Source organism: Acomys minous, assembly GCF_964271855.1.
Source record: "Acomys minous genome assembly, chromosome: 8".
NCBI classification, from domain to species: Eukaryota; Metazoa; Chordata; class Mammalia; order Rodentia; family Muridae; genus Acomys; species Acomys minous.
In genome coordinates, this window is record NC_140489.1 from 77,313,750 (window position 1) to 77,326,981 (window position 13,232).

At 40.9% G+C, this 13,232-nt stretch overlaps 1 protein-coding gene across 1 annotated transcript in view; it reads left to right on the forward strand.

Moving 5' to 3' along the window:
• Window positions 1–12,855, forward strand: part of AHR (aryl hydrocarbon receptor) — a 35,772-nt gene extending 22,917 nt beyond the window's left edge. The window contains exons 6-11 of the mRNA XM_084793772.1: window positions 373–503; window positions 1,857–2,059; window positions 2,732–2,841; window positions 3,859–4,000; window positions 5,154–6,446; window positions 10,712–12,855. Of these exons, the coding sequence (XP_084649898.1) occupies window positions 373–503; window positions 1,857–2,059; window positions 2,732–2,841; window positions 3,859–4,000; window positions 5,154–6,441 (1,874 nt within the window). The 3' untranslated portion in view covers window positions 6,442–6,446; window positions 10,712–12,855. The remainder of the gene's footprint in view (window positions 1–372; window positions 504–1,856; window positions 2,060–2,731; window positions 2,842–3,858; window positions 4,001–5,153; window positions 6,447–10,711) is intronic.
• The last annotated feature ends 377 nt before the right edge of the window (window positions 12,856–13,232 follow it).

Here is a 13,232-nt window from a genome sequence, read left to right on the forward strand (position 1 = left end):
CCTTCCTATCCTGTGGATGGCACACAGTTACCTCACTTTAATTAAAACTTTTTCACAGGAAAAAAATTTACCCATAAAAATGTATACCAGCTTGTAAACATTGTTTTAAGATATCTGTAAGGCTGGTAAGAAACAAAACCACTGTTTGCCACTGTTTGAAATACAGACATAGTTGACAGCAGTAGTCCAGAAATGCACACACACACACACAAAAGTAAGTCAAGTTCTACAGTATAGAAGTGGTAATAAGTTTTGGGCTTTTGAATTATTTTTGAAATGGTATTTTTAATTCAGAATACAGTCACAGTTTTAACTGTTTAAACCCTTAACTGTACAGCAACTGTAAAGTAGACTGCTGTTTTCTTTCCACAGAAGCCCATGGCCTCCCACAGCCAGCAGTCTATTATAACTCAGACCAGCTGCCTCCAGAGAACACTTCCTTCATGGAGCGGTGCTTCAGATGCCGGCTGAGATGTCTGCTGGATAATTCATCTGGTTTTTTGGTAAGGCAAAACCTTAAAATGCTGCTGTTTTGGTGACTTAATATGATAAAAGAAAGCAACCCTTAAAAATTAACATTTCAGGGCCAGGAAGGTCAAATGTTTTCCTTCCAAGAATGGGGGCCTAACCCCGATTTTTTGACCCCAAGAACCCATGTAAAAGCCTGGCATGGTGGTGGGCACCGATACTTTCGTAATGGAGCAACAAGAGGAGGAAACTGGAGAATCCTGGAAGCTTATACACAAACACATATGTGCTCATACACACATACACAGTGTTTCGGGTTTCAGGGTCTCTGCAGCTCAGAAAACCCTGTCGTTTAAGATGAAGTTGTATAAATTGAGTGACATAACATGGATCCCTGTATATTGAATGTCTTGAAAGAATTTTTAAGTCTAAGAATTAGCTAGCCATTCCTCAGTAGGATGCCTGGCATTGGGGGGTTGTTTGCTTTCCACATGGAAAAATGTATGTATGTCTGGGATAAGTGCCAAATAAAATGCTTGTATTTGTGGTCCCAGAGTTGCCATCTGCAACAGGTAACCCTATGGATCTACCTAGCAGGGTACTAACCATGAGTGACATTCCAGCCACAGGCAGAGCAGAGAGTCAGGTTGTAAAGTAAGCCTCACAGATCAGTGCATTTTGTTAGTGCATTATTTTTGAGAATTGTTTTGCCAACCTGGAGTTATTCTGGTTGTATTCTGAAACGGCTCTCCACTACCACGGTCTAAGACTGGTTAGTGGGATTTCTGTGTGCAAGGCCCTTCTTCTGTCTTGTGCTCTATCAGATGTGTGTCACATAGCCCTTAGCCTTGTAGATAACGGGACTTACCACACCCAAGTTTAAATTCTCTTTGGCCTCTGTCAGTTAAAATCATTCTTTATCTTTGATCTCTGCATTCTTTATACAGTTTTATAAGTTTCATTTTACTGATAAAATTTTTTTCTCTCAGTAGGAAAGAATATGGTGAGATGGGGGTATATAGATCTTACATGTTTGAAAATTAATGTGTGGTGTGACTTTATCGTCGCTCTTTCCTTTAATCTGTGTATTGAGAGTTTGGTGCGCAAAGAGCTGTGGAAGGTGGAAATGGCCAGGTTATTTTAGGGACAGAAATGATAGGGCGCTCCTGTCATGGCACTGGGGCAGGGGGGTCACTTGCCAGTCCCCACTTTCCCACTCTGCTTTTGGAATTTTAATGGCTTTCAGTAGAGAGAGGAGTGGGGGGGGGAAAAGGTAGCAGTTCTGAGCCTTGGGAGCTGTCCTTGTATCAGAAGCCCCAGGAGCAGGAGGGAAACTTTGAAAATGAAACTGTTAAACACTGCTTAACTTTTGTGATGCTTTTTTTAAGGCAATGAATTTCCAAGGGAGGCTAAAGTATCTTCATGGACAGAACAAGAAAGGGAAGGATGGAACCCTGCTCCCTCCACAGCTCGCTTTGTTTGCAATAGCTACGCCTCTTCAGCCACCGTCCATACTGGAAATTCGAACCAAAAACTTCATCTTCAGGACCAAGCACAAACTAGACTTCACACCTACTGGTTGTGATGCCAAGTAAGGGAACTCTCTATTCCACTAAATGCATATTTTATTTTAGCAGCTCTGTAATTGAGTGAGATGTGTAGTATACGTGCTGATATTATTTACTACAATGATAACCTTTATTCATTTTCTTTCAGTATTTCCTGCTAAAATAGAGTAATTTCATCAAGTTGATAATAGTTTTGCTGTTTTGTATTGTTTACTGTACTTTAAGTGTCATTCTGAGGAGATTGATTAAATTTACATTTTATAAAAAATACTGATTAATTTTTGCTTTAGAGATTAACTATCTGAAATTAATTAGTTAACTAATTTATATCAAAGCATTTTAATTTTTTTCTTCTTTCATAGCGTGGAATGCAGTAAAGCGATATAACAGACCCTGTCCCCAAAGGACAGTTTGTGCAGTCCACGTCCTTAGCTTTTGAATTTGTTTTGCTTTTATAGTTAACTGTCAGATTCATGTTTGACCATCTTGATTTTAATGGCCTTATTCAAAGGAAGAAGACAGGCTAGACCTGAAAACCCATAGCCATAAGCAAGAAAAGAAAATTTAAAGGTTGTTTCCTATGTGCTGATGTGAACTTTGAGAATGCCAGCTATCACATGCTGTAGAGACAGCGTACCGCTGTAGGTGCGTCCTGATTGTTATCTTACAGCATGGTTCTTTTTTGTTTTAAACAGGGGGCAGCTGATTCTGGGCTACACAGAGGTGGAGCTGTGCACAAAGGGATCGGGATATCAGTTTATCCATGCTGCTGATATGCTCCACTGCGCAGAGTCCCACATCCGCAGTGAGTTGGAGGCCTTGTGAACGGCCTGACACATGGCACATGTACCCGTGCAAGCTACTCATTTTAAAACATGATTGTTTCTTGTGTGCGTGCACATGGTGATCAGGGGGCAACTTGTAGGAGTCAGTTCTCTTTCACTTCCTGGATCCCTAGGATCAACCTCAAATGGTCAGGCTTGGTGGCAAGCACCTCTACCCACCGAGGCGTCGCCCCAGCCCTTGATATATCTCAGATCGCTTTGTGTGCTAATTTCCTTACAGAACTGTTTGGATTAATCCTGCTGGTGTCATGCTGTTTTGGTTAACAAGTTTACTTTTTATTTCCTAACACCTCTACAGCTGCCATGCAGTGATGGTTATGGTATAATTATTATGAAAATAACTATTTTGGCCAATGAGGTTTTGCTCAGGGAATCTTTAGTGTATCATTGCCTCATACGTATATGTTAATATAAAGTCAGGAAATAGTAAAAATATTCTTCACTCAGGATCAAAAGTTTTAATCTTAACTTTTCTCCCAAGCTAATCTTTTTTTAGGCATTACCAATACTGTCTGTCCTGCTCCCAATAGTTGTCTTAACATGTTACATATTAAGCTTCATCTAAACTGGGACAGCATCGACTCTACATGACCGTTTCTATGCCTTTCACTGTATTTACTGTGTTTAAAAGTTTTCAAGATATTATAACTAGTGGTTAATGGAATTCATCTGGAGATGTGTCAAAATGGCTTTAAAAATACATTTGTTGTATGTTGTGTATGTGTGTTTGTCTGTGTGGAGCATGTGAGCATGAGTACAGGGGAACTGAGATGCCATCATATCCTCTGGGTCTGAGTTACAGGAGGTTGTGAGCTACCAGTGTGGCTGCTGGGAACCAAACTCAAGTCTTCTGCAAAAGCAGCAAGCTCCTTTAACCACAGGGCCATGCCTTCAGCTCTACCTGTCTTGTTACAGGAACTTTCTTTACTATATTGATACAGGGTTTGGTACTTTTGTTGCAAATGTTTATTTTTCAGTGATTAAGACTGGAGAAAGTGGCATGACAGTTTTCAGGCTTCTTGCAAAGCATAGTCGATGGAGGTGGGTCCAGTCCAACGCACGCTTGATTTACCGAAATGGAAGACCAGATTACATCATCGCAACTCAGAGACCGCTAACGTAAGCATAAGGAAAGAGCACATCCTGCTTTTGTGTTTTCATAAGTCTTCCTCCATGAAAATTTAAAGACAACCTTAAGGCAATGGAACCTATAGCTAAAAATTGGAAAGGTAAAGGCAAAGATAAGAAATGATGGAAAAACCAGAAGTGACAAGCTTCCTTGAGCAGCTAAGTAGGTAAAGCTAAAACACTCCGACTCATCCTCCATTTGAGGGGAGATGAAAGCCAGTGACACCTTAAAAAGAAAAGAAAACTATAAAGTTTGCTTGCATTATGTACACAGTGATTTGGAACTTCCTTGAACAGTCCAGAAAAGAATCTTTCATGAAATATTAATTGCTTTTCTGGAGGTAGCTTGAGGCAAGAATCCTGACTGGTTTGTTCCTTTTGAATATCAAATTAAAACCATCTTACGTCACTGCACTGCATTTGTCAGTGTTTTCTGTCTGTTGTCCTGTTTCTAGAGTTGCTGGTCCACGTCCATTGTCGGTATCATGACCGCCTTAACTGGACTGTCTTTATTAGCAGTATTGATTTGTGAACACAAGTCTTTAGTTTGTTTTTGCATACAATTTGTTCTCATTCATGACTGCCTTGACTTTTCTTTACAGTCTTATGTTTCCAAATATACTTTAGAACTCCTGTTTTCAACAGTAAATTCTCAACAATAGCAACATGTTGGGATTTTGAAGTCCTCGCTCTTTAAAGGAAGAGCTAGCATCTATACAGAACTGATTCTTTAGAACGTGACCATAGCAAATGTTTCTATTATGTGTATGCTTCATAAACCCATTGATGGGTACAGCCAACAGACCTCTGACTTCATTAGTTTCTGCCAGGCTCAAACATTTCATTTATCGGTTCTGCTATTATCCATTTGTTTTGTATTCCATCTATGACTCCTCGTTATTATTTTATTAAGATATGCTTCTATTTCTTCAATATTTATATATATTCCTATATAGTTTTAGTTACATTTGCATAATGCTAACCATGAGAATAATTTAGTTCAAAATAGAAGTGTATGTTGCTTGCTGTCAAGCCCAGCTCTGGTACATTTTACTTTATTCTTTTCTCCCTTTAAAAACTATCTTACTGAAAACACGCATAATGAAACTCTAATATATGCAGACCTTCTTGCCCACCCTGTTAGGGATGAAGAAGGAAGAGAGCATTTACAGAAGCGAAGTATGACGCTGCCGTTCATGTTCACTACGGGAGAGGCTGTACTGTACGAGATCTCCAACCCTTTCCCTCCCATAATGGACCCCTTACCAATACGCACCAAAAGCAGCACCAGTGGAAAAGAGTGGGCTCCCCAGTCAAACCCAAGCAAGGATTCTCCCCACCCCGCTTCTCTTATGAATGCCATAAACCAGCAGGACGAGTCCATCTATCTCTGTCCTGCCTCAAGTACGGCGCCATTAGACAGCCGTTTTCTCATGGACCCCGCGAGTGAGTGCAGTATTTGGCAAGACGACTTTGCACCAATAGGAAGTGAAGCGGTGCTGCAACATGAGCAAACTGCGCATGCTCAGGGCATGAGCCCTGCAGTCTCCGGAGGCCCCTCAGAGCTCTTTCCCGATAGTAAAAATAATGACTTGTACAGCATCATGAGAAACCTAGGGATTGATTTTGAAGATATCAGACGAATGCAGACCGAGGAATTCTTCAGAACCGACTTCTCTGGTGAGGTTGATTTCAGAGACATCGACATAACGGATGAAATCCTGACGTACGTGCAGGATTCCCTGAACAAATCGACCTTGCAGAATTCAAGTAACCACCAACAGCCTGTGACTCAGCACCTAAGCTGTATGCTGCAGGAACGCCTGCAGCTAGAGCAACAGCAGCAGCTGCAGCAGCACCCAACCCAGGCAATGGAGGCCCAACAACAGCTGTGCCACGTAGAGCCCCAGCATCAGCTGTGTCAGGTGGAGTCTCCCCAACAAAGTCTGGGTCAGAAAATGAAGCACATGCATGTCAATGGCATGTTTGCAAGCTGGAACCCTACCCCTCCCGTGTCTTTCAGCTGCCCTCAGCAGGAACTAAAGCACTATAATGTCTTTTCAAGCATACAAGGCGCTGCTCAGGAATTCCCCTACAAACCTGAGGTGGACAGTATGCCTTACACACAGAATTTTGCTCCCTGTGATCAGCCCGTGCTACCACAGCATTCCAAGTGTGCCCAGTTGGACTTTCCTGGAAGGGATTTTGAACAGTCCCTGCACCCTGCTACTTCTAATTTAGATGATTTTGTCAGTTATTTACAAGTTCCTGAGAACCAAAGACATGGGATAAATTCACAGTCGGCTGTGGACACTCCTCAGGCGTACTATGCTGGGGCCATGTCCATGTATCGTACCAGCCAGGCCCTCAGCACATGCATGTGGACCAGGTGCAGTACAGCCCCGCAATCCCAGGCTCCCAGGCATTTCTAAGCAAGGTAAGAGCTTTCAAGAGCTAAATAAACCGTGTGGTCCTAAGTATCTCCGTGTTGTCTGTTATGTTTAAACATATTGTCAGAACCCTTTTAAATAGCAAGCAACTTCAAAACTATTTTTACTATATTTATGGTCAACTTCATTATACTTCTACTTAAGACAGTACAAATAATAAGTATCTTCCTTAAAAATAAATTGATATTGACATAATTTAATAGCAGTTCTTTGTCACCACTCGGGAGTATCTCACACTTGTATTAATAAATTTTTATTAGAAAATATTAGTTTATTATACACACACACACACACAAACACACACACACACACACACACACACACACACAAACACACTGGTTTAACTCCTAAGACTATCTTGAGTAACATTAAGTTCATTACCCTGTTTTCCGTTTTAGTATAATAGACATTTGCAAGTGGGGCTTGAGTCTCAGTCCTGGTGATGACCTCTAGATTGTCAATACCTCTGCTATATCTGACTGAGTGGTATTTTTTTTTCCCTAGTTTGGTGGAGAATAATGACAATGTTTTTTTTCTCAATCCTTTTCCTGATAGCCCCATTTAATATTTATTATAAAGAGAGTTGATTAATCATACATTTATCCATGAAAGAATGGAATATTATCATTTTCCTCAAAGTGGTTCAGCTGGAGGAGGACACTGTAGACCACACAGAGCAAAACCACTTATCAGAATCCATGTATGGGAACTTCCAAGGCTGACTTCTCAGACGCTGGAAACAGGGCCACAGAATCGGGCTGGCTGGCGGGTGCTAGCAGACAGGCAACAAGGAATACCTGAGGCTCTTCTGTAGCACAGCAGAATGGCAGTGGTTAACAATAATTCATTGTATGATTCGACATCACTAGAAGAAGGGAGTCCAAATGTTCTCAGTGCAAATGATAAATGAGTGTGCACAGTAGAAGATAATGATCTGCTTTGCTTACACATGACAGAGATGAGTGGAAATGCCAGATTGTAGCCTGTACATAGGCGTAAGCATGCGGCGATTTTAAAAACTAACATTTTGGGCCTGGACAGATGGCTCAGCAGTCAACACTTGCATGCACTTCTAAAGGGCCTGTACTGGATTCCCAGCACCCACATGGGCAGCTCCCAAGTGTTCATAATTCCAGTTTCAGGGACCCACTGCCCTCTTCTGCCTCCTTGAGCAACTGCACAGTCGTGTTGCGCATATGTAAATGCGGGGGGAGGAAAGCCATACACAAAAGGGTTTATTCTTTTAAATAATTCATTTTTAATTAAAATATAATTATATTCTTTTCCCTCTTCCCTTTCCTTTCTTTAGCCTATCCCATCTGCTCCTCTCTACTTACTCTCTTTCAAATTCATGGCCTCTTTTATTTGTGTGTATGTCTGTCTATCTCTATTCCTAAATATATAAATACAACCAGCACAGTTTGTATATTGCTTATAGGTATAAGACGACCCTGACCAGAAACTCAAAAGGGTGCTTCTCATGCCTGGTATTGGGGCAATGGGGGGAGTTCAAAGATAACCTGGAATATAGTGCAACACAGTAAAATTACCAAAAGGTCAAGAGCATAAATAGCTCAGTGGTGGAGCATTGGGTTACCATGTACAAGGCCCTTTGCTGGACCTCCAGCACTGCAAAATAAACGAATTTATTTGAAGTAACTAAAGGAATAATTTTATGATTTTTATTTTATTTCATCAACTGTTATATGCTATAATGTGAAAGTTCTATAGACTATCAATTCTTATATTCATGCTTCCAGTTTTTACCAGTTTAAACAAGACTAGTTTTGGTGTGAAAATGCAAATGACTTGATTAGGGTTACTATTGCTGTGATGAAACACCATGACCAAAAGCAGTTAGAGAAGTAAATTTCCATATAACTGTTCACCATCAAAAGCAATAGGAGCAGGACCTCAAGCAGGACAGGAACCTGGAGGCAGTAACTCAAGCAGGGCAGGAACCTGGATGCAGGAACTCAAGCAGGGCAGGAACCTGGATGCAGGAACTCAAGCAGGGCAGGAACCTGGAGGCAGGAACTCAAGCAGGGCAGGAACCTGGAGGCAGGAACTCAAGCAGGGCAGGAACCTGGAGTCAGGAACTCAGCAAGGCAGGACCTGGAGGCAGGAACTCAAGCAGGGCAGGAACCTAGAGGTGAGAACTTAAGCAGGGCAGGGACCTGGAGGCAGGACCTCAAGCAGGGCAGAAACCTGGAGGTGGGAACTTAAGCAGAGCAGGGACCTGGAGGCAGGAACTCAAGCAGGACAGGGACCTGAAGATGAGAACTCAAGCAGGGCAGGGACCTGGAGGTGAGAACTTAAGCAGGGCAAGGACCTGGAGATGAGAACTTAAGCAGGCCTGGAACCTGCATGCAGAAGCTCATGCAGATGTCATGAACGCATGCTGCTTACTAGTTTGCTTTCTTATAGAACTTCACAATGGACTGGGCCCATGTCAATCACTAATTAAGAAAATGCTCCTGAGGGGGATTACCTCCCCCTGTATATGCTCATAGGGTTTCAAGTCTCTTCTTGGGAGGGAAGGAAGAAAGAAAGAAAGAAAAAGAAAATGCCCAGGCTTTACAGACAGCTCTTTTGTTTTGGGTTAGTTGGTTTGTTGGTTGGTTTGGTTTCTGAGATAGGGTTTCTCTGTATAGCCTTGACTGTCCTGGCCTCGCTTTGTAGACCAGGATAGCCTCAGAACCCTGCCTCTGCCTCCCCAAGTGCTGGGATTACAGGCATGCACCATTTTGCACCTGGCTTACAGCCAGATCTTAGAGGCATTTCTCAGTTGATGGTCTCTCCTCTCTAATGACTTTAGCTGAGTCAAGTTGGCATAAAACCAGTCTGACCAACTGACCTCTTGTCAACTTGATACACAAAATACCATTTTTCAACTGGAACCTTTCCTTTCTCATTTATCCCCAAGATGGCACATTGATATTAATATCACAATATAAAACATAAATGAATTTAAAAGTCCCATGGTCTTTATAAATATGAACACATTAAAAGTTCAATCTCTTTAAGAACATTCATTCTCTTTTTAAAAGTTCAAAGTCTAAGCTGTGGGCTACTGTAAAAATTAAACTAAACAGTTTTTCACTTCAAGAGGAAAGAACTATGGCACAGTTACAATAAAAACAAATCCTACTGTGTAAATAACTCAGCATTCAGTGTCTAGGACCAACTCATGATCTTCTGGACTCCCCCAAAAGGCTTGGGGTCACGTCTCCAGAACCATCCTCTGCACCACACACAGCTTGTCTTCCAAGCATGGGTAGGTTCCAATCCACAGCTGCTATGCTTGGTCATGCCATGGTCCTGGCATCTCCAGATGCTGAGGGCTTCTGCCATTGGGCTGCACTTTCACCAGTAGTCTCTCCTGGGCTCTCTTCATGGTGCCAGGCCTCAGCTGCTCTCCATTGCCCTTCACGTTCTCAAAACCAGTACCACTTGGGTGACTCTTTCACTACCAAGTTCGGCTGCCAGTTCAAGGTACAACCTTGGCCACATACTGGAATACAGCTGGTGTGTGCTGACTCTGGAGAAACACTCCCCAGAAGACTTTACCTCAGGGGTGCTGGTCTCTTCTTACTCACAGCTGATTGCTTAGCCCCACCTGGCCTACGGTTCGATCTTTTGGAGACATTTGCACAACTGAGGCTTCTTCCTCTCTGATGACTCTAGCATGTGTCAAGTTGACATAAAACTAGCACAGCAAGCATTTTTTACTTGGTAACTTGCAGAAAAACTTATTGAACACATAATGCAAATAAGTTGGTTTAAGATCATACCTGTAATGTAACATTGTAAGAATATCAAGAAATGTTTTGAAGCCCAAAACTGGGGTGGGGGGGGGAAGGCTTGGTGTCTAAAACGCAGTGTAGAAGTCTGGATATAATCAGCTCACTGATTCCAGGGTTTGGATTAGGCAGGATTAGGCAGGACATAGTAACGCTATGATGCCTACCCTGTGTTGCACAATTCCCATCAGGCTCCAAGGCAGATGAAGTGAAGTAGCTGTAGCATTCTCTGTACCATCTTTAAATTATCTTGTAGGATTAGTGGGGAAACCTGATTTTCTAAATGAAGCCAGCATGTGAGTGTCTCTCTGTGTGACTTGAATGATGGAAGATTTAAACCTGAGCTGCCTTAAAGGACTGTGGAACCGCGTGGAGGCTGAAGGGTCTAAACTTTGTTTTTAAGGGGTTATTTAGATGTTAACAAGTTACTCTGCTGTTTTTGTTTTCAGTTTCACAATCAGGGTGCTTTGAATCAAACCTATTCGTCTGAACTAGGCAGCGTTGGCCACACGCAGACTGGTGCTCATCATCATCATCCGACAGAAGCCAGACCGCTTCCTGACATCACACCCAGTGGGTTCCTATAGCTTCAAGCCCAGGATCAGATTCAGTCAGGAGCAGGACCCTGGAGCTGTCAATGTTGGGCATCAGCACTCTTTTTTCCAAAACAGATTTTAATCTTTGTGTGTAGAGAAGGAGTTTTTAAAATATATTATCAGTTACCTATAAGACGGGAAACTCCGTGGGAGCATAGGAGGAGGCCACACACGTTCACGTAGCTCGGAGTGCACAGTGCTCACTGTGGGGAACTTCAGGGTTTTGCAAAGTTGAATTGCTGTGCTCAGTAACTTTAGCCAGAAAAGCAGTGAAGTACTTTGAGCTTTGAACTTCTGGATTCTTGTTAATGTACCAAATACAAGTTACAAGACTAATTGACTTCCTATATTTTTAACTTCTGTTTTTGTCTCAGATGTTAAAATACATGGTTTGGTGCTTTTATCAAAAGAAACTCTCAGTGTTTTCCTTCTGCACTGTTAAGATAAGTGCCTCACATTTTTTTCTATCTACCTGTAGCACAATACGGTGTGTATTTTATATAAAATATTCTTTATCTTTTTTCAGTTACTATTCTTTCTGCACACAGATATTGCTGGCACTTCCTAGGTTCCATCATTTATATTAATGCAGGCGTGTTTTGACTGCACTACTCCTCCCTGTTTTTCAGGTGAGGGCAGAGGATGGCTGAAAGATGACTATTTATTGTGTAATATACCTTTTTCTGGGCTTTAGATGGTCCTCTGTGCCTTATGTTGAAAAATTTGAAAATATCATGTTGCCAAAATTATTTAATTATTACATAAATACTAAGACAGTAGCACTTATACTTTAACAGTGTTTTCTGAGAAGTGAGGTAAGGCCTCTGTTTGCTTTCACTGAAACCTCCAGGATGCCAGCAGAAGGCCACTGTGGAAATGCTCACAGAAGGCCACTGTGGAAATTCTCAGGGCACCTGTGTTTATTCTGCTGCAGTGAAGGGAAGTGGAGTTCCTCTAGCCAGTTGGAACACTCATTTCATTGTATATAAATTGTCTTTAAAAACTAGCTTGGATCTGTAATCTTTTTTGTTATATTGACTTTATAAATTCCACTTCTTGTATTAGTGGAAGCTGTTTGTTTTTCTCATATGTGAGGAATGTTAAGATTGAAGATGCCATGTTTGGTGCAAGGTGTTTTAATGACTGAAACTGATGGTGAATTGCATAGATATAACGAACAAAATAATCTATAAAATTTCATTTAGGACTAGTTCTTAGTTCACATATGTATTTTCAGTGTATCTGGTTAAGAAATCAGATAATGACCTGAGGCTTTTGAGTTGATATTAAGATAAAGATAAATACAATTTGTTCCCCCTCCATACCGTAAGTTGTCTGTGTGATCTAACCTTTGCTACCAATATGGTGAATTTGTTACCCTGCCAAATTTACTGTTCTCAAATGGCTTAAAGAAAAAAAATGCTGGTGTCTGTCATTGCCTTCATCATTTAGTTAGTTATAATATATGAAGAACATGGACCTGCTTTTCATATATTTTATAAAAATCTGATGAGATCTCAAACTGAGATGTAGTATTAAAATACAACAGTGGTTCTCAACCTGTGAGTTGTGACCCCTTTGGAGGTAGAATGACCCTTTCACAGGGGTTGCCTAAGACCATCAAAAAACACAGAAACTTACACCAGAATTTATAATAGTGGTAAAATTACAGATGTGAAGTAGTCAAGAAAATAAATTTATGGTTGGGTGTCACCACATGAGGAACTGTATTAAAGAGTCACAGCATTAGGAAGGTTGAGAACCACTGCAATACAGGCTTTTTTATTTTTCTTTTTAAAAAATTAATATATATGAGCATGGCTTCAGGTAAAAAGATCTCTCAATTCTATGCAATTTCAGTCAAAATTCTGAATCTTTAGAAAAACAACTGTCTAAAACATTTCACAATTTGATTCTAACATAGGCATCACCAAGGATTTAGACCAGTGGTCTGGATTAATATCCCCATTTTATAATTAAACTTTTCATTAAAAGTTGTCACAGAAACCCTTTTGTTGGCCTCTTCTACGTGTAACCAAATGCTCAGTTACAAAAATAACTTTGAACACTCTTGAGTATGATGGCATTTAATTAAATACTTATAAAGCTGAAAGTTTTAAAAGCAATATCCTGTATGTTTATCTACATAAAATAACTAAAACATCTAAGAATACAAAATCACCTTCAACTGAATATGCATTTGTCTCTATTGCCAAGTGTCAAACAAAAGGAATGATGAAAGCCCTGCTGGACTGAAGAATTGCTTTCTAGATGAAATCCACATCTAAGGCTATGTGTATGTCTGACTCAAGTTCTTCTCTAGATGTCTTTTACAGCACTTGAACACTTACCAATATGCCATTCTATTATTCAC